Source organism: Maniola hyperantus, chromosome 19 (genome assembly GCF_902806685.2).
Source record: "Maniola hyperantus chromosome 19, iAphHyp1.2, whole genome shotgun sequence".
In the NCBI taxonomy this organism is placed as follows: domain Eukaryota; kingdom Metazoa; phylum Arthropoda; class Insecta; order Lepidoptera; family Nymphalidae; genus Maniola; species Maniola hyperantus.
The window spans coordinates 10,317,936-10,341,225 of record NC_048554.1 but is presented as its reverse complement, the minus strand read 5'-3'; the positions used below and the strand labels follow the sequence as shown (position 1 = coordinate 10,341,225).

Genomic DNA, 23,290 nt, shown 5'->3' with positions numbered 1-23,290 from the left:
GCAGATAGCTATTATGACGTAGGCATCCGCTAAGAAAGGATTTTTGAAAATTCATCCCCTAAGGGGGTGAAAAACGTGTTTGAAATTTGTGTAGTCCTGGACGCGGACGAAATCGTGAGCATAAACTAGTCAATCATACTCCGACAAAATTCACTTGAGTTTATTCATTTAATGAAACTTATCATTATAATAAGTAGATTGTTTTATTTTTATCAGGTCATTGAACTCGCGCAAATCTGTCGGGTGTTATCAAAGTGCACAGTGCCAGTAACCCCGCAGCACGGGGTTTAATTTCAATAGTGGGGTCGCGTTTCAAGGCCGCCTCCACCGAGGGGACTTTACGATCAGCTGATGCCACTTACACTTTAATATTTCACGTTTTTTTACTTTCAACTTTTAGTAAAGTCCTAGTTAAGTACTAAGTACAAATTCAAGTGCAGACTAAGTGCAGTCAGTGTACCCTGAGTATAAGTTTCAGAGTTAATTTGGCTAAGTTGTTACATATCATCATGATCAACCCATCGCCGGCTCACTACAGAGTACAAGGTCTCCTCCCAGAGTGAGAAGGGTTTCGGCCATAGTCTACCACGCTACCGCGCTACCACGCCGGCCAATTGCGGATTGGCAGACTTCACACACCTTTGAGAACATTATGAAGAACTCTCAGGCATGCAGATTTCCTCACGATGTTTTCCTTCACCGGTAAAGCAAGTGGATATTTTAATAACTTACACATAACTCCGAAAAGTTAGTGGTGCGTGCCCGGGATCGAACCCCCGGCCTTCGATTGGAAGGCGGCCGTCCTAACCACTAGGCTATCACAGCTAAATTCGAATAGTAATAAATTACACTTTTAAATGGTCGGTTGTTGGATTTGTAAGATGATGTGATAATTTTTACGCGAACTTAAAACTAAAGCTACGAGGGTTCCAAACGCTCCCAGGTCTGAGAAGAGCCCACAACAAATTGTAAGTGTATATTGTAAGTTATACTACGGTTCAATGTAAATTTTGACCACCACCATTCTGTGTTAGAATATAATATGCAATACTAACATGAATGATATCAATTACTAATTATTTATGTTTAACAAGATGATGCCCGCGACTTCGTCCGCGTGAATTTAGGTTTTTAAAAATCCCGTGGGAACTCTATGATTTTCCGGGTTAAAAAGTAGCCTATGTCCTTTCCCGGGATGCAAGCTATCGCTGTACCAAATTTCGTCAAAATTGGTTGAACGGATGGGCCTTGAAAGGCTAGCAGACAGACAGACAGACAGACAGACAGACAGACACACTTTCGCATTTATAATATTAGTATGGATTAAGTATAAGTGTAATTAAGTAACTTAGCCAACTGAACAGAAAATACATAGAGTTCTACGAAAAAATAGTTTGAAAAGTTTGAACTTGAAAGCAACTTTTTCTTTTGCAATACTATAAGGGGATGAAGCAATGAAGTGACCCTCCCCGGATTGATGCCGGGGGGTGGGTCATTTACTTCCTCCTTTAATTCCCAATAAATTTAGATACAATTATTTATAAACAAGGTGCAATTTTTATTAATCGTTTTACAAGCTACTTACGGTTTACAACTACTACAGGTTTAAAAACTAGGTGACTGTATTATCTGTGGCGTGCTCTGCGGAGTAGCGAATCTGTGCGAAACGTCACTCAAAAATGGTGCGTAGAAAGAGGTGTTTGCTCTTGTGTTGATATAAATAATAATTACTATGTGAACAGTGAATAAAAGCCTTCTAAAGTACATCAAAGTGGTTTTCATTTTAATACTACTTACCTACTTACATAAGGAAAACCTAGTTTAGGAAATAAATATGCATCGTTTAGCTGGAATTATTCATTATAAATTAAGTAAGCGTACCTAGATAACTTACCTAACTGAACAGAAAAAAACCTAGAGTTCTAAGGAAAACAAGTTTGAAAAGATTGAACTTGAAAGAAACTTTTCTTTTGGAATACTATAAGGGGATGAAGCAATGAAGTGACCCTCCCCGGATCGCCGCGGGGGTGGGTCATCTCCCTCCCCATTTTTATCTCAAGTCAAGGGCGCGTAGGGCAGGTCCGCCGGCCGCCGGCTATTGACATTGTATTTTGAAATTTACCCACTTTTTTTCGCTATTGTCCGTAACTTTTTAACGTAGGGTCGTTGAACTGAGTGGACAGTGTTTATTTTTGTTATATAAACAAAAAGTATCATAGTATCGAAAACTTCGCAAGAATAATTTTTAGAAATAAGCAGAGCCTATTGAAACTTATAATATGCATAGAACATAGATACCTACTATAAAACACCAGATAGGTATGTAAAGCCAAGGAAACTTTTTAATTTTCCGAGACAAAAAACTAGCCAAGTACTTCTCCAGGTTGCAAGCTCGTATCTTTTTGCCCGTCAAAATCAGTTAAAAACAGATGTCCCGAAAAAATCTGGCAGACAGACAGACACACTTTCGCATTTCTAATATTAGTATGGAAGTAGGTTTGGATTATTAAATAATTTTAAATAGGTAGGTAAGTACATATCAAAAATTGCGGAGCCAGCAAGGAAATTATTTAGAGATTCCCTTGAAGTACTTAGGTAAAACAACATCATAAAAATTATGATTATAAGATTAAATAGTAAGTATGGATTATATTATTGCAAATCGTTTTTATGATTATACCTACTCCAAGAAAATCACTCTAACTTATAATTAGGTACCTAATTGTTATACTTCATTAAAATGAAACTAACCAGTCAAAAAACTAACTTTCTAATCAATTATACCTACTATTTACAGACCTACCTACTTATTGCAAAATAGTTATTAATGTATAATTAATGTCATGTACATATTATAATGGAGAGGGCTATGTTAGGAGTTTCCTTGAGGGACAAGATCCGAAATGAGGAGATCCGCAGGAGAACCAAGGTCACTGGCATAGCCCAAACTATTAGCAAGCTGAAGTGGCAGTGGGCAGGTCATGCCTGTCGTAGAGGCGATGGCCGTTGGAGCCGGAAAGTCCTTGAGTGGAGACCGCGTTTAAGCAAGCGTAGTGTGGGACGCCCTCCAGCACGATGGACCGTCGATATAAAGAGGCTGGATGAGGAAGGCTGAGGACCGGGTGTGGTGGCGCTCTTTAGGGAAGGCCTATATCCAACAGTGGACGTCCACAGGCTGATGATGACATATTATTATAACGTACGTAATGCGAAAGTGTGCATTTTTATAATACCTATTATGATAGTATGGATTAATATTATACCCACATAGATCTATAAAATACTCTATATACCCATCAGTTTTTGAAGTAGGTATCTACATGCTTATAGGTACATAATACATTATTAGATAGGTATAATATGGTTACATAAATTTTGATGTTAATAAAATTTCCATTAAAAGCCGAGTGTTAAAACTATCTTGACCGCATCGTGGCCCGTGGCCGCCATTTAAGATCCGTCCGATATCTCACGTCTGTACACAACTTAATACCATCAATGTAATTATTATATGTTGCAGTCAAAGTTAAAAATAAAATAAAATATAAAATAATTTTTTTATTCAATTCAACTTTTACAGCATTACATCTTTTAAGGCGTAATGGATTTCAGTACAACATTACAACCCGGCTAAGTCATAGGAAAAAAGAAAAAAGCAGCGATAACCTAGTGGTTAAGACGTTCGCCTTTTTTTCGGGAGGTTGGTGGTTCGATCCCCAGCACGCACAACTAACTTTTCGGAGTTATGTGCGTTTTTAAAAACAATTAAATATCACTTGCCTTAACGGTGAAGGAAAACATCGTGAGGAAACCTGCATGTCTGAGAGTTCTCCATGTTCTCAAAAGTGTGATGAAGTCTGCCAATCCGCATTGGGCCAGCGTGACAGACTATGGCCTAAACCCTTCTCACTCTGAGATGAGACCCGGCTCAGTAATGTGCCGGTAATGGTTTGATCATGAAAAGTCATAGGAATATGACGTACTTTACACTTAGCTAACAGGTCTATCTATAACTAGCGACCCGCCCCGGCTTCGCATGGGTGCAATGTAATACTCCGACATTTTGTTCAAATATCGTCATATTTCATCGAATTAACACAAACCAATATTACACTATACCTATAAACCTTCCTCTTAAATCACTTTATCTATTGTCGAAAACCGCATTAAAATCCGTCTATAAGATCTACGCGTTCATACATACAGACAGCGGGAAGCGACTTTATTTTATATCTATAGAGATAAGGCATTCTAAAGCGAGTGGTGTGAAAAGTAATTAATAAAACAAAACCATAAAATGACTGTAAGACTGGCAATTTAATTATTTACTGAATCCCAACTCTAACTACAACTCACCGATATATTATCAAGGAACGTATAAAAACCAAAAACGTTTGAGTGACAGGACCGCCGTAGAAAAATCGATATCGATATTCGATACGGGCAACAAAGCATCCGCCGGCCCATCTCTATTGACACGACGAGCTAGAGCGTGTGCTATGTGTGAATGTTATCGATATATCGAGATATGTCGTCGATAACTCGACTATTACTTGCACGTAATGTCTTGGGAATCGAAATGAGCCAGATTTAATCGAAATCTTTTGTAATAATGTATTATGTTAAGTTACTGAGCAACACTTTCTGTTAGCGTGTTTTTGAGGATTGAGGATTAAAGTTTCCACATCCTTTCTGGAACTTCTGTTAAAAATTTTACACAATGCGAAAGTGTGTTTGTTTGTTGGTTGGTTGGTTTGTCCTTCAATCACGTCGCAACGGTGCAACACATTGACATGATTTTTGCATGGGTAATGGGTATAGATAAAGACCTGGAGAGTGACATAGGCTACTTTTTTATCCCAGAAAATCAAAGAGTTCCCGCGGGATTTTTAAAAACCTAATTCCACGCGGACGAAGATCGCAGGCATCAGCTAATAAAAAATATGGGACAACATTTTCAATAGATATAACTATCACGAGTCTCCATGTGTATCTATATGCATTTTTACATAGCTTACCTATACAGGCATGTATACAGTGGCGTGCACAGGAGTTCAAGCCAGGGTATGCATTTAGGTATGAACTTGTTTTACGGCAGGTTATAATGAAAAAGTAAGCATTGATTTCTTACAATGAGGGTAAGCAGTGCGTTTATGCTTCTATGAGCTGCACGCCACTGCATGTATACCTATTATTCTCTCAGAAAAGAAAGACGAAGAAGGAAAAGTAAGTGGTGGATTCGTGGTTGTTAATAAAAACGATTCAGCATGCAAAAACCTGTAGGTAGGTACCTATAGTACGTGACAGGTCGAGATGACAATCGAGGTACGAGGCGGGGTTACGCGCCGCCCAACCGCACGTCACCGATGCTGTCCCGCACCGGGTAAGCGCAGCGGCTGAGCGGGTGTGCGTGGCGTCTTCACCCCGATTGCCATCTCGACCTGTCACGACTATACATAAGTTAATACGTGTTTTAGGTATATGTGTGTGTTATAAAGTACATATACCTAAGTACAGTACGCAGCAGTAATTAATGTACTTACATCGGCCTTTAAAATGACATTTCGGCTTTGTAGAGCGTTGCCTCTGTCACTCATACCTATATACCTACCTAAGGTTATGCCGGTATCAACGACAGAGACAATGCTCTACAAATCTGCTATCCCCTTGCTAAAGGTCAATGTATCTACATTACTTTCTGTCGCGTACACTGTAGATAGCTAGGTGTTAGAATCGAAACTTAGTATATAGGTAGGTAATTACACTTTTGTCTATCGTTCCAAAACACTGCTACCAGACAGCAACATAGTTTTTAGGGTTCCGTACCCCAAAAGGAAAAACGGAACCCTTATAGGATCACTTTGTTGTCTGTCTGTCTGTCCGTCTGTCTGTCAAGAAACCTACAGGGTACTTCCCGTTGACCTAGAATCATGAAATTTGGTAGGTAGGTAGATCTTATAGCTGACATTTGGGGAAAAATTTGAAAACGTTAATTTAGGGTTACATCACACAAAAAAAAAAATTGTGGTCATGAACTAATAATTAGTATTCTCAATTTTCTAAGTAAGATAACTATATCAAATGGGGTATCATATGAAAGGTCTTCACCTGTGCATTCTAAAACAGATTTTTATTTATTTTTATGTATCATAGTTTTTGAATTATCCTGCAAAATGTCGAAAAAATACGACTGTAGTACGGAACCCTCATTGCGCGAGCCTGACTCGCACTTGGCCGGTTTTTTTTCAATAACCCAAAAGGTCACCGACCCTGGTTTTGGCGGGAGGCGCGTGCTACGGCCAGACAGATGTGCCACGTCACGTCATAATCAGACCGGCGGGCGATACATAAAGCCCAATCAAATCTACGAGATATCTCGTCCGGATTACTTTACAGAATTCTAACTACAATTATGTTACTGTTAAATCGGAGCTACGCGTTATTTGATCTCTAATAACGAACGTTTTAATTTGATATATAGATTATAAAAATAGTTTGAAACAATCGGTCGGTATTACATAGCGTTAAATGCTATAAATTTCTTGTAGGCCAAGAAGCAGATACGTAATAAATGTATCTAAAGTGAAGACTGGGACTGGTGGCACTTGGGTCATATTATTGTTGAGCGCTATCTCTGCTCTCTTATGCATTACATATCTTTATATCTTTGTCTTATTCAATAGTCATAATAACCAAGCACTTTACGCCAAGTAGGTATCGGATATATGGACGTCACGTAGGTAACATAATATTGTCTGTGTTGTAAGTATATTGTAATCTTTGATATTATTAATGGTAGGTATAGTTTACGTAACGTCCGCCTTCTAATCGGAAATCGGGGGTTCGATCCCGGGCACGCACCTCTGACTTTTCGGAGTTATGTGCGTTTTAATTAATTAAATATCGCACTTGCTTTACCGGTGAAGGAAAACATCGTGAGGAAACCTGCATGCCTGAGAGTTCTCCATAATGTTCTCAAAGGTGTGTGAAGTCTACCAATCCGCACATGGCCAGCGTGGTAGACTACTTATGGCCAAAACCCTTCTCACTCTGAGAGGAGACCCGTGCTCTGTAGTGAGCCGGCGATGGGTCGATCATGATGATGATGATAGTTTACTTACTTATATTAAATAAGTTATTTAAAGTTTATTTGACTAAAAATCCTTTTATTTCTTTTTCAGAGGCTCAGGTATACGTAGGTAAGAAATCCTAAAGTCAAGTTCATAACAGTTAGAAATACAAATTAGTAATAAGTTCCTAAGGTACTAATTACTAAAAAAATAAAGATTAAAAGTAACGCAATCTTTTTCTCGGTGAAAATTGTAAAAAGAGAAATGTGAAAAGAGATAATGTTTTTGTGGAATACGCAGTCACACGCCTCGTGTTCAGATTGGAATACTTGTTTTGTAGTCACGACATTTTGAAACTCGAAAACAATAAACAATTTAGAAATATCGCGGACGCAACATCGATTATTCCCGAGTTAACGATTTCAAATGGGCGTGTGACTATACGCTATGATGACAAAAAAAACCATATCACTCCCACTCTTCACCGGTTGCAATGAACTAATAACAGAACAAAGGATAAAGGAATTTGACCTTTATTACAATGGAATAAAAGTGGTTTGGAGAATCGGTGAATCTGCAGTCACCACGCCTCAACACCCGTCATTGGCAGAAATAAAAACGGCGACCACGCGTAACTCGTCACGTCTCGCCGGTCAGCGAAATCGTGCGGCCGTTGACAATGTGTCACCTCGCCAAATTACGATGACCCCCTTTGCCCCCCTCGCTTGGTACAACAACCAGAGATAAGCACCAGATGAACCGCTGGACATGGGCCAAGATAAAACGGTCGTTAGGCTACCTTGTGTCGTCGGCGTGCCTTATGAAATGACAATTGATGCTTCGATGAGCAAACATTTAAAGGTGGGTTTACATCAACACATTCAATAAAAAGTTTTGTTGTGTGACAGAAAATTGAACAGAAGTGTACCTACCCCACTTAGGTACCCCACATACCACATAGGACTATGTACCATACATAGTCACCCCACTCACTCAGCGGGCGATGAGAGAACTATGCTCGAAGTGTCTACATGACCAAATCAAAAACGAGGAGATCAGTATGAGGACCAAAGTAACCGACATCATTCAACAGGTTGGTAAGATGAATTAGTGGCAATGGGCTTAGCACATAAACCAAAAAACCGATAGACGTTGGGGTCCCATCAAGGTGCTAGAATGGTAGCCTTGCACCTGAAAGCTCAGCGTTGGAACTTTTCAACTTCTACAGCCACTCTTACGACACAGGGTTCACTCTTACGACAAGCATGGCCTGCCCACGGCCACTTCAAATTGCTGATTTTCTTTATAGGTAGGTACATTCACGAAACTTTTTATCCGAAGCCAAAGTAATTTATTCAAAATAGGTAGGTATTCAACAATTGACAATCAAAGAGTATAATTAAAAAAAGTTGATGTAATGGTGATAGGTAATTAATTGCGTAAGCATAAAACTATAGTTACCTGGTCTGAGAAGAGCACACAACAAAGGCAGGTGGGTAATGTGCACGAACCTTAACCCGCAAAAGAAAATTTCATAGATCACGCTCACAGATTGCCACGCAAGAATCTAGATGTAAATAGCTCGAGCACCGTTAATGTTGAAAAATCGATTTCACCTAATCGATTCGTCACAGTATCGTTAATCGTTCCGTATCTGCCTGTCCCACGGTGTATAGATGTGGGATTGAGGTGTTGGAAGCTACATTTAGGTATGTAAGAATTGGGCTCGATTGCGGAATAATGACAGCTACAATGTCACGATCGCAATCACTTTTACGTTGACGTAGATGCTCGCTAGTCGCTCTCTATTTGGCTATAATGCATTATTGCAACAAGAATAGCAGAAATTCAACCAATCACAACAACTGCGGTTGTAAAAAACAATTGCGATTGTAATAATGATTGATGCAGATTTTTCAGAACTAAGAAGCGCCATCATCATGTCATGACCATCATCATTATGGTGGATGGACTCCTGCATTCAAGACAGCAGAGAAAAGCAGAAAGCAAGGATAAGTAGGTATAGGTACTACCTACAAGGATATTCGAACTGTGTCATTTCTGGTCCTTTATCTCGTCCTACTATTTAATTAAGTATTTTGATGATCTGAAAAAAATTGACAAGAAAATACAAGAATTCGATTTGCGATAGCAAACTTAAAGAAATATTGTTTGATTTGAAAACGCATAACTAATCATCCCCACCTTCCTCTCATCCATAGAATAAGAACGTTTCTATTCTGGTTTACCAATTTCAGTTCTCGTCTTCTTGTATGTAGGTCTCTCATAGTAGGTATTCCTGGTAGGTAAGTTTACGTAGATTTGACAACACAAAGCTAACTTGGCAAACTAATCGAGCGTTAAATCGTTTTCGAAAGATCGTACAGTTTCTCGATATTTTGCCCAAAATTTGTTCGCCAATCGCATTGCGGAACATGAGTTTATTGACCATTTTCCGAATGACAAATCGGGTGTATTCCGACTACAATACTGTACTCATCGTTGAGCTCGCCGTCGTTGAAACTTGCCAATCTCTTATTTGTTTATACTGTGTTTAGTGTAGCTATGTTATACCTACGAGTGGACTCAAAAAAATCGGGCAAAGTCAAAGTCAAATTATTTATTCAATACCTCGTAACATTGTACACTTTTTGATTGTCAATTATTGTTGAACTTATAAGATAATGATGTAATGGTAATAATTAATAATGGAAACATAAAACTAAAGCTACGAGAGTTAGATATTAAAGAGCACAAACATCGTGATCGAGATAGAGGTATTTATTGAAGATTACTCAACGAAACTGTTGTCAATGTTATGTACATTTTGCTATAGTTATATTACGTCTGAGGCCCTTTGTTTATGTATACTACTGCGTTCAGGCAGGCATAGAGATTATATCGGTCTCTTACCGACTAAAACCCCACGGTGCTCCACATATCACCTGGTGACTGGACTATGGGACCAAACTCATTCACGCCACCCAGCCAGCAGTACCTGCTGAGGTAGTTCCTCCTCTGGAATTAATAAGGTCCCTACACATCGTCTTAGATGCAGCACGAATATTATGTAACCGATAAAATTAACGCGAGTTTTGCTAACATGATATGATCATATGGTAGGTAAATCTGTCGTATAGTATGGACGAACAAACGTCGTGATTTTACATTTCCATATGATTTCATGTACTTTGGCATGACTTTGACGAACGCAATATTTACATCATCTACAAAGCTCACAATTCAGCCTAAGTTGAATTATATTTTTGATTTCACGATTTATTTTTATCGTGGATACTGGATCAGCGCTGAACGCAAGGCTGTGCATTAACAGAATAACACCCGTCGAAAGATAATGGTCAGCGTATGTCACGCCTTGTCGACTTCTAATCTTAATCCTTACCCAAAAAACTGGAGGCTATTTCAAAATCTAGACCAGATCATTGCCACTAATCTGTGATTAACTGTAACCGGTAATTGTTTTTGCAATATTCAAAACAGCTTCTTTACTGCGACTTTGTTTGTAATTTATTAAGATGATACCACAATAATAAAACCTAATATTCTTAAAGGTGTGTGAAGTCTGTAAAGTATCATCTTCTAATCCTGAGAGGAGACCCGTGATCAGTAGTTGTGAATATTTCTCAATCTGTTGACCAAGTGGTCAAGTTTTGAAAACTAAAGTTCTCGAAAAGAAAAAAATCGCAGCAATTTACCTAACCTGAATTTACAATTTACAGAACCTAACATTGTCTCCAGAATTTACGCTATCTTTGTGCCAAATTTCGTCAAAATGGTTTAGGAAGCAGACCGACAGATCCACAAGATACCATAGTATTAGGGTATTGTCACGCCATGAAAGCGTTCACGGATTTGATGCCTATGTACCTAGCTAACATTTCGTGAGTAATGTTTGAACGGAATCAATAAAAAGAGCACAAAAAGCAAAGTTTCACTACACAAATGTTTACTTGTGAAATGTTTAAGCCCCATTGACATATAGCGAGTTCCTCGCTTGTTTCGTGGTGAGAATTCGTAGGCAAGTTGTAAAAGATTATCTTCATACGATTATCACATAATTTTCATGTTTTCGAGTACAATCAAAAATACCCTACATAAGTACAATCAAAAATCAAAACCTTATCAACTACGAATGAAATAAAAATATAATCTACGTTGTAACATATTTTTTATGCTATACGTATACAGGTTAAGATTACAATCAGGGTATGAGGTCGCCCCGCACAACCGCATGTCACCCGCGCTTGTTCGCATTGGGTTAACACAGGGGCTGTGCGGGTGTGCGGGGGCGTTCCCTCTCCGATTGCCATCTCGACCTGTCGCGTACCTACTATAGATTAGATGGCTGTTTAAAAAATGATCTTCACCAATTAATTAAAGCACAGGTCAAGGGTGGGTATGTGTACCTCAGAGATTTTTATTAAAAATGTCTTAATGCCTTGAGAGTTCTGGAATACCTACCAATCCACGTGAAGACAGTTAACCCACACTTCATCATCATCATGATCAACCCATCGCCGGCTCACTACAGAGAACGGGTCTCCTCTCACATTAAAAAGGGTTTTGGCCATAGTCTACCACGCTGGCCATGTGCGGATTGGTAACCCACACTTGCATGGTGGTAAATCCGTCCATACCATTACCATGCGTACCAGAATGTAGTCCGTACCATCTCTCACAATAAGATAGAGCAAAAGAGAGACATTTGTCCCGATGTGGGACAATAAGATGGAAAAGACGGTAGTATTACTTTCTTTTTTTTCGGCGAGACGAGATACTATCTTTATGTAAATGAGGCTCAAAGTTAGCAAGGATAGATTAGTAATCATACACACATGAAAGATAGACGGGCAATTATACAGGGTGAACCGGCGCGGCCTGGCACGGGCATGCCCGAATTTGCGCCATGCTCATACAGGCTGTGTTTTTTTGGCAGTCATTATAAAAAGTTCCGCGCTGTTAGACTATCTAGATTATAGAACGGTTAACAGTGAAAGACGAGCTATGCGATGTTTTACGTAACTTACTTACTAATGTTTTCAGGTTTTCAGTACAATGGGTTTAGTTTGTTTGAATGACAATATACTAACTTTTTCAAAAGTTTTCATACACCAAAGAATAGGTTAATTATGTTTAATTAGGTATTTCAATAGAATTAGGTATATACTTGACTAGCTTATGCTCGCGACTTCGTCGGCGTGGATTACACAAATCAAACCCCTACTTTGCCCCCTTAGGGTTGGGATTTTCAAAAATCCTTTCTTATCGAATTTCTTTGACATAATAGCTATCTGCAGCCCAAATTTCAGCCCGATCCATCCAGTAGGTAGTTTGAGCTGTGCGTTGATAGATCAGTCAGTCAGCTTTGCCTTTTATACTTATATTTAGATTTTAGAAATGAGAACCTGTAGCAGAATGTATTACTACTCAGTACTCTTGTGCCTGCCTGCATGTAGTTTTGTATAGAAAGAGATCGATGACATCCATACTCTAGCCGATTACTTTATCTAAGTATACACGGTGAAATTTTAGTGATTGTCTTCCCGCGGCGGAACGATGTGCCCTCAGTAGTACTATCGAAATTTAGAGTTAAACTTAAAAAATACAAATGTTTTTATTTTGAAAATATTAAAAAAAATATCGACAACTCGAAAGTGTGAGAAACAATAGTAACTCCCTAGACGTAACGTGAATAGTAGGTAGGTACATCCACTCGAACCGCGCTGTCAATAAAGTGAAAAAGTTTAGAGCAAAATAAGCTCTCCCGCATAGTGATACGGCATAAACTAGCCTGCACGCACGCGGTATCACTATTGGATCGAGTCATTCGATTTTTGTTTTTCTCGATTGTAAATTTGTCATTTTTGACTCTAATAATTTTTTATATTTATAAATCGATAGTAATATCACGACAAAATCGTTTTGCTTCGAGAAAACAACCATTAAAATTTCAGCGTGTATACTACAACTACTTGATCCTTTGACCACTAGTCAATCACAACTGCGCCACAAAAATTGACGAAATAAAAAAACATCCTTTACGTGGTTAATATGTGCACTTATTCATTTGCATTTGTCGTGGAAGGCACGTGTGCGGGCTCGCGTGCCGCCGATGTATTATCAAATACATTCGGGTATGCGAGCAAGTAGTGCAGAGCTGGCATTAGGCATAAACTCTGTGTACAGGGGTCAGGGCATGACAGTTATGACTTATGGAACTTGCTTACAGTACGACAAGGCTGTCTTACCACTTGAATCTCATTGACAGGGGGGCGCTGTTGGAAAACAAAGGCTTAGACTATTCAAACAAGAACAAAGGGGACACTTGACGGCAACGTTAGTTCCGATTTTCGCCACGCGCCAAGATAGCCTTGTCGCACTGTAGATGAATTATTCTATAGATAACGCGTCACGTAATGAGCGATGCAACAAAAACTGGCCACTGTTTACAAGCTCTTAGGCCATTGGCGTCAGTGGCATATTATACCTATGAGTGATTTTTGATAAGCTCCAAATATTGCGTTGTGCGTGGCGCCATTTTTTAGTTTGATTTACATTTCGTTAGATACTGTGACTGCCATTTTCCAATGATGATTTTTAGCAACTGATATAAAAATACCAAAATCTTCGAACAGTGCTTATATACTGATCCAAGACATGTTCGCTAACTATGGGCCTCATAAAAAAGCTCAGAGTCACTCAGCTCAGACACAATCTAAGATTAGACGCGTCTACAATTTATTGTATAGGTAATCTTTGCCCGCAGTCGGTTGTATGTGCCGACGATGTATCGCCTAATGAATCACAACCCCGAACTGTTTCGTAACCCTCATTAATACTTGTGTGATCAATATTGTACGGCGGGCCGGGTAGAAACGATTCCGTTTTAAAATTTTATGCAATCACCATACGGTTGAACAAACTTTTTACTTCGTGAAATCTTAAGCAACATTTACATACACCTTAGATACTTATACTGTTTTTTATTTTATTCTCTCATTAGGGCAGGAATTTTACATGTTTGATATACCTACCTAACACTTTTTTTCAGCAGCGTAAATACAAAATTATTATTTAAATTTAAATCTAGGTATAACAGAAGGCCAAAAGAGATTACTTAAAATTATAATTAAAACTAGTTTAACTTGCTTGTAAGCTTGTGTGTGTGTGTGTGTGTCTGTGTGCGTGTGTGTATGTGTGTGTGTGTGTGTAAGTGGGAGTGTGTGATTGCATGCATATTTAGATGTTAGCTACTTTTTTTACTTACCTACATATTTACCATACTACATCAATTCTAAATTTCGTAGATGTACCTCTTCTTCTTTCTTTCTTTAAAATAAGACTCTTTCAATTATCAACAACTAGATGACGCTCGCGGTTTCGGGTTTTTACTAAATTCCGTGGGAACTCTGATTTTCCGGGATAGAAGTACCTATCTATTTCTGGGATATAAAGTAGCCTAGGTACGTCCTCTGGAGGCAAGCTATCTCTGTACCTACTTATCGTGTCAAAATCTGTTAAACAAGATATGGGTCGTGCAGCTAGCAGACAGACAGACACACTTTCCCACTTATACCTATAGGTACACACTGTACCTAGGTACAATAATTGATGTAGAAGGAATCTACAGGTTTTATATATTTTATCTGTTGTAGGTAGGTACCCTGTGGTAGGTGTAAGCAATATAATATAATACCTATCTACCTATAGGTATTCACCGTTAAAGTAATTAAAAAAAACTGGCCAAGTGCGGGTTACTCGCGCACCGAGGGTTCCGTACTACGATCGTATTCTTTCGACATTTTGCACGATAAATCAAAAACTTTTATGGATAAAAATAAATAAAAATCTGTTTTAGAATGTACAAGTGAAGCCCTTTCGTATGATATAGTTATCTTACTTCGAAAATTGAAAATACCTACTAATTATTAGTTTATGACCACAATTCTGTTTTAGAACGTACGCAGGTACCTTTCATAATGGTACCCTACTTGGTAGATATAGAAATCTTACTTTGAAAGTTGAAAATACTAATTATTTGTTCACGAACACATTTTCATTTTTTTTGTGATGTAACCACAAATTCACAGTTTTCAGATTTTTCACCTTATGTCTGCTGTGAGACCTACCTACCTGCCAATCTCGATCAGCGGTACAGACAGAAAGACAGAGAGACAGACAACGAAGTGATCCTATAAGATGTGATGATAAAAGGGTTCCTTTTTTCCTTTTAAGGTACGGAACCCTAAAAACCACATATTATTTCCTTTCACAAACTTTACAACACACAGGTAGACACTTGTGACGGAGTTCTTTATTGTACTAGTGAAGTAATAAATACATTTTAAGAGGATATTAGCAATAAACTACACGCATTGTTGTTTGTTTGTACGTCGTCGGTGCTTCGAAAGGTATAGAAAGGTGAAAAAAAAACGGTTTGTAAAGAACAATGTGTGTTGGCATGACCAGCATGGCATCGAGGGTTTTAGTCATAGGTTTCAACAAAAAATGTCCTTCATACGTAAATACGAGTAGTTAGGCCATAATATTAATAGACGTGTCTTAACTCAACATGAGTTTATTTTTTTCATATAATATTTTTTTTTTAATTGATCACGTAAATTTCAATAATACATTTTAAAATAAATAGTTCGCCATCCTCTAGAAACTGTTGAAGTTTATGTGAGGATGGCGAGTTCGCGTTATACAAAAAATAGGTTTAAAAAAAACTGTTATATAAATAAAAGCTGTTAGTTAATGCATATTTGTACATATAAATATCGTTTCGTGAAACACTTCCGTTAACATATCAGTGCAATTGGTACTTACGTACCTACTGAATAGTTTGCGCAGGTTCTAAGACCAACGAGAGATTGCGTTTATGACTTTTCGTTCTCAGATAGATAAGTATCAAAATAACGTGTGCAGAAGGGCACACAATATTATTTTGTACTATGCTTATGCTCGCAACTTCGTTCGCGTGGACTACACAAATTTCAAACTCCTATTTCCCCCCCTGGGGTTGAATTTTCAAAAATCCTTTGTTAGCGGATGCCTACGTCATAATAGCTAGGTATAAGTATGCATGCCAAATTTCAGCCCGATCCGTCCAGTACTTAGTTTGAGCTGTGCGTTGATAAATCAATCAGTCAGTCAGACACTGACATAGGTACCTATTACATTTTTTTATGGGGACATTATAGAAATGTGGGTTTCGACTTTCGTGCTCTCAAGTAGGTAAGTATAAATGTTCATTGTACGTTCACAAGTGAGTAAACACTTATTATATTAAAAGTTACAATGAATTGCGTGTTACATTAATTGCGGGCACTTAACCATCATAAAGTTTATGCGGTTCAGTTTGAGCGCGTAACTACAGTTTAACCTGACTAATGTGACTCGTAATCAATGATTAATCACAGATTAAAATTGATAAGGTGGCGTTGAAGAAAGTTGAATTAATCCATGCTAATCAATGACTTCATATAAGTCATATCATATTATAAATATCGAAGCTGTGATAGCCTTTTTTATCGCTGGCAAATTCGTTTACGCACCTACAGAGGTAGGTATAGGCCCATAGATTGTATTCCGGGGAAGGACATACGTTAATATAGGCTTCTTTTATCCCAGAAAGGTTGCAAACAAACGATAGTTGTTTTTGACGACCTCCCTAGTGCAGTGGTAAGCGTTGTGGTATTATAAGTGGGAGGTTCCGGGTTCAATTCCCGGGGCAATTTGGGAATTTTTATTTTCTAAATTGCCTCTGGTCTAGTAGTATGGTGGGAGGCTTCGGTTGTGGCTAGTTACCACCCTACCGTGTAAAAACCTATCATATTAGACTACATCATCACTTACATCAGATAACATCGCAGTCGAAGGGTTAACTTGTAGATATGTATTATCAGAATAAAACGGACAGACAGACAGACAGACAACAAAGTGATCCTATAAGGGTTCCGTTTTTCCTTTTGAGGTACGGAACCCTAAAAATGTGAATAGTTGGCAGGATCACGCAGGCTTATTTAAAAACTTAACATGAAATATGCACCAAAGTTCTTACCTATGTAATTTCCATAATAAAGTAACGAAAACGCACGATAAATTATAATTTTCCTTAATTTTCCACATGCGTAGGTAATAGACGATTAAGGTCACTATAAACGCTAAAAGCGTTGCGTGCAAGAAACAAACACATGACCTCAAGACAGCCAAAACATAACCACGTACTGCCGAAAATGCTAATGCACGATTCTTATCTAACCCTTAACGCGTGAGCCGGACCACGCATACGAAAATGTAACCCCAAAACTATCAGATAACCTTAACACAACCATTTTACTAAGACCTTTACTTTACTAACAAAACTGAGCAGCTTAACAGCCAAGTTAAATTGGTTGCACTTACATGCGATCGCCTGAAATATGTGGAGTGACGTCACATTTATGTCAGTCAATCCATTAATGCCCTTATCTCAACTTCCGAAATCGTGTTTTCGTAAAGTGTGTGTAGAGCTTTATAGTTTGGAAGCATGACATGGCTGGATTTTGAATTAAGAACAAATACTTGTCTTAGCTAATGCCACAAAACCACACAAAACAAAATCGTATTTAATTTGATATTCGAAATTTAAATTCACCTAAAGATAAACAGCATTATACGATTACATAGCACGGTCTGCGCAAAATGCATAGAGCCCAAGTGCGGTAAGTAGGTATATTTCGATAATAATAATGTGCAAATACCGGCATCATTATTATTATTTCCAATTTGCTAATGAGTCTTCTCTCTCCATTATTATGGAACTCATGTCCATCATATTTCCTAATTTTTGACAATGTTAGTAACACTACTGCAATTTTTTTATTATTTGGTCTAAATAGCTTATACAAGCCAGGCTAAAAATTTCAGAAACTGCGATTTATTTCATCAAAACAGTCAATATTAACCAAAAGTAGAGCCTCGATAGCTCAACAGTTAAAGGAGCGGACTGAAAACCGAAAGGTCGCCGGTTCAAATCCCACCCGTTGCACTATTGTCGTATACCTACTCCTAGCACAACACACACTTTACGCTTAATTGGAGGGGAAAGGGGAATATTAGTCAGTAATTAACTTGGCTAATATTCTTTTAAAAAATAAAAAAAAAGTAAAAAAAAACACAATATACTTACTCGTTGTCACGTAATAAAATCCGACGACATACGAATGTGCTTTTGAAACTGTTTCTCAGCATAACAATCCCTACATAATATTATTATCTCACACAGTCCTACATCCTGTATTGTTTTTGCCTTTATCTTTTCCAAGAAAAAATATGTGTGTATGGTAAGTCCGCAAGCAGGTAAAATCCGTTTTGTCTTTACCACTCCACATAACAAAGCGACGGGTAACATGTTTATTGCTTTGTGACCATTACTGTATATTATAACTTTCTGTTTTATACTTAGTCACACACGTACCTATAGGGAATTTCAAATTCCACGAAATATTTTAATGTGCAAGTGACAGAAGAAATTTAAACGGTGTATGAGGTCTCCTATGCTTTTTTCCTTAATGGGTACCTAAGTATTAATATCGATTATTAGCCTTATTATCATTAGAAAATTATGTGACATCCACCCACAGGTGCCTACTAATATTAATTATTACTAGCTTATGCTCGCGACTTCGTCTGCTTGGACTACATAAATTTTAAACCCGTATTTCACCCCCTTAAGGGTTGAATTTTCAAAAATCCTTTCTTACCCGATGCCTAGTCATAATAGCTAGGTATCGGCATGCCGAATTTCAGCCCGATCCGTCCAGTAGTTTAAGCTGTGCGTCAGTCAGTCAGTCAGTCACCTTTCCTTTTATCTTATTTAAACAAGGCGGTTGTTTTAGAACTCGTTCACACAATGCACTCGCTGAACTCACACGTGGTTATTTGTTTGCCTCGAGAGAACTTTTCTGTTAGCTTATTTTTCGTATTTACATTTTAAGCGGGTGTACGTCGGATAATTAGGTACATATTGTGTTGTTCTTACCTGCTTGTTAAAGTACAAGGAGTACTGGGAACGCAGATGGTGTGTTAAAGCTTCAGTGAATAATATTTACGTACCTACTTATTTATTAGCTTATATTTTTGGAATAATTTTATGGTACGATATAAGAAATTTACAGCCCGACCGGCTGAAATTTGGCATGCAGATAGCTATTACTAGCTGAAGCCCGCGACTTCGTTCGCGTGGATAAAGGTTTTTTTAAATCCTGTGGGAATTCTTTGATTTTCCAGGAAAAAAGGATGACATGTCACTCTCCAGGTCTTTAACTATACCCATGCAAAACGACCCGTGCAATTGGGTTGAAATATCGACAAATAAAAACATCAAATTAATCGTGATAAGTATGTAGCCGTTATTTACATTAAAATATTATAAACATTACTCGTGAAATGATAAACCCCGTATTGAATTGCAAGAAATTTAGGCGCGTAACAAAATTTTTTTACAGAAATCAAAGCTGTTGCTAACGTTATGTATTATAGTTAAGAGTATATTTTTTACTAAGCTATTATAGTGATCGCGATAGATTTGCTGTTACCCATTGAGGAGTTCCGTCCCCTATTTCCGAAACTATTCATCAAATCTTCACCAAACATATATGGTAGGTACCTACCCGTGGTGGTATGTACCTACCTAGCCGTTTTTTTGCATGGGTATAGTTAAAGACCTGGAGAGTGACATATTCTACTTTTTATCCCGGAAAATCAAAGAATTCCCAGAGGATTTTAAAGACCTAAATCCACGCGGACAAAGTCGCGGGCATCAGCTAGTTTCTAAAATAATACCGTCTATAGCCAAGAGTTTAATTAAAGAAATACAATAATTAAGTATTTATGTACAAAAATAAACAGTTATGAGAAAATTAAAAAATGTGTGCTACTTGTTATTAAGAAACGCAAACAACGGTCCTAAGCATTCGTTGTTTCATGTTCGTAACAAACATGTGTACAAATAAAAGCATATTAATCACAGCTAAGTACCTACTCGTATAAGCTCGCAATGCAGGGAAACCATTGAAAATTTGGGCGCTTATCAGTATGAATTTAACTTTTATTTTGTGCTCCGGGCGAGCCGTGCACGAATTTACCATAGAGATAACAACTTATAGACAGCCACCACTTATTATTATTTTATAATCTCTAGCTCTACACTAAATATTATGTAATTTTAAAATCCCGTGGGAACTCTATGATTTTCCGAGATAAAAAGTAGCCTAATCCAGGTCTTTAGCTATATACCTACCCATGCAAAAATCACGTTTATAGGATTGCTCTGTTGTGACATGATTGAAGAACAAACTAATAAACCTCACAATGTTTTCCTTCACCGTTTTTACTTAAATTCATTTCCAAACAAAACAGTCTAAAACTGTGCTAAAATTGAATCAAAAGCTCGTGATTTAGATCAAAACGGTTTAATTAGTAAGTACAGTGCAGTTTCAGAAGCTATCATTCAGTTTTTTGCTTCTTCTGTAAAATTTTATTTCGTGCAATTACACCGTTTTGTTCGCTAGCTACAAATAGTTGACTTTTAAATTTGGAAGAGTCCAAGTCTCCCCGTTCCAAATTCAAGTAACATTGCACGCGAGCTAATATTAACGGCCTGTATTTCGGCCGTGTGTTCTCACACGTCGCCGATACACATCTGATTCATTACCGCGCGCCGCGATCTATATTGTCTATACCACATAGACACGAGCGCGGCATAGACATGCCTCGCGTCAGGCCGGAGGTGGAATCATGATATACCGACTCCTTGCTCACTTAATCACTCTTAATAGCTTTTAATCCTGTTAAAGATTATGTCTAACTTGAGTTCAGTTAAAAATGAAATATAGATTTCATTAACTTTGCTGGCCAAGTCATGAGGCAGGTTGCATCGCGATTTAGGGCTGGATTTTATTGTTTCCATGAAAATCTTTTTCCACTGCTTCAGAAAATATAATCATTCATTATTAGATTATTAGACACTAAGTAGCTGATGCCTGCGACTTTATTCGCGTGGATTTAGGCTATTGAAAATTCCGTGAGTATACTCTTTAAGTATACATCTCTCTTACTCTCATCACTCGTACCTACCTATTGCGGAATAAGAAGCAGCCGATGTCACTCTCCAGGTCTTACTATATCTAGATACTTATGCGAAAAACCACTTTGATCCGTTGCTCCGTTGCGGCATGATTGAAGGACAAATCAACTAATGAACTAACATACTTTCGCATTTAAGTACTTATAGTATTGATAGTGATTGAAAGAAAAAATATTTCCTTGCTACATATTTCGCAAACACACATTACACCTAATATTTCAAATATTTAAAAAGGAACATCAAATAGAGCAAGTAACAATACAAAAAAAAAATGCGCGTAGCGTCAAGTTTTTCCATATTTGAAAAAGGAACATCATAGACTAACTAAAAAACTTCGTATGACAAAACGTGGCAAGGCAAAGATTTTTCCACATTCATCGTATCCTACACGAAAGTTGGGAACAACTTCGGAACTAATCTAAGTGCCAAGCTCGTACAAGTTGGCAGACAAGTGCCGACGTGAGCTTTTTTATTTTCAGCCTTCAGTGAGCAACCAACCAGTGATATGAACGTAACATGCATGGAAGGGCGGCAGAGTAGCTTTCCACAGACTCTATAAAAATCAATCCTGGTAACGCCAGTAACGGGTTGTTGAAATTTTTTGAAACGCACTCGTAATTGGGTATTTTTCTACTTTTGAATTTGATAAATACTTATTATTAGATACTATATTATAAACTAGGATAAAAATACGTACGCTGAAAAAAATATTAAAATCCAACAAAGATTTACCCTTCTATCCCTTTCTCGCAAAACGAAAATTTGTATGAAACAGCACGAAGCTACTATGGCATTAGTGAGGTGTGACGTCAAAATGCTATAGGTATCGCTATCTCTGTCTAATCAGAAATATTTAAATGCTTATAACTTTTTTGTTATTTGATCGATTTAATTAGTTTTTTCAGTTTACGTCATTATTTTTATCCTAATAAATAAAATAAATTAATAAAAAAATTGTAGTCAATACCCAATTAGGTGTGTTTCACACACCAGCGTATACGAACTTGTCTTCACTTTGTTGCATGTTCACAGTAATTGTATTGAGTTTTTCTATTTGGAGTTTAATAATATCTTTGATAAAAATATTCAAAAATTTATTACAAGGTTATTATTCTTCGTGCAGAGTTCAAAAAATTTTTTTTTGGATTGCTCTATTTGCTAGTACCTACTTTTTAACAATATTTAGGTATTCAAAGTCAAAGTCCAATCGTTTATTCAAATTGGGTAGGTTTTGACACTTTTTGACTGTCAATTTTGTGTACCTGACGGTGTTTGTCAAATGGTGATAGTTAATTACGTACTAGCTGATGCCCACGACTTCGTCTGCGTGGAATTAGGTTTTTCAAAAATCCCGTGGGAACTCTTTGATATTTTCCGAGATAAAAAGAAGCCTATGTCACTCTCCAGGTCTTTACCTATACCCATGCAAAAAATCACGTCAATCCGTTGCACCGTTGCGACGTGATTGAAAGACACACCAACAAACAAACACACTTTCGCATTTATAATAGGGGTAGTGATTTGTGATTTCGTGCCCGCTGCCTCTATAGAGCGCTACTCTGTGCATTTTCCTCAAGACTGAAGTTGTGAAGCCAAAACATTCATTTCTTCCGGTTGCACGCCTCAGCTGCAGTAAGGTAGTAGGTAGGTACCTACTAGCAAGGAGCATTTTCTGGGTTCTGTACCCAAAAGGATAAATAAAAAACCGGCCAAGTGCGAGTCGGACTCGCGCACGAAGGGTTCCGTAGCATTAACTATAAAATGTCAAAAAATCACGTTTGATGGGAGCCCCCCTTAAATATTTGTTTTATTTAAATTTACTTTGTTATTTATTTTTAAAGTGAATATTTAATATGCTGTGAATATTTCCAGGATCTAATAGGTAGGACCTGTACCTACTTAGCCGTTATCAATATCGAGCAAAAACGAGCAAAAATATCACGTTTGTTGTACCTATGGGAGCCCACTTAAATACTTATTTTATTCTGTTTTTAGTATTTATTGTTATAGCGGCAATAAAAATAAGTATAGGTACATCATCTGTAAAAAATTTAACTGTCTAACTATC

General features: G+C 37.7%; 1 protein-coding gene across 1 annotated transcript in view; it reads right to left on the bottom strand.

Moving 5' to 3' along the window:
• The window catches only part of LOC138403694 (uncharacterized), a 58,833-nt gene extending 36,587 nt beyond the window's left edge, over window positions 1-22,246 (bottom strand). The window contains exon 1 of the mRNA XM_069505124.1: window positions 22,213-22,246. Within this exon, the coding sequence (XP_069361225.1) occupies window positions 22,213-22,246 (34 nt within the window). The remainder of the gene's footprint in view (window positions 1-22,212) is intronic.
• Window positions 22,247-23,290: the final 1,044 nt, after the last annotated feature.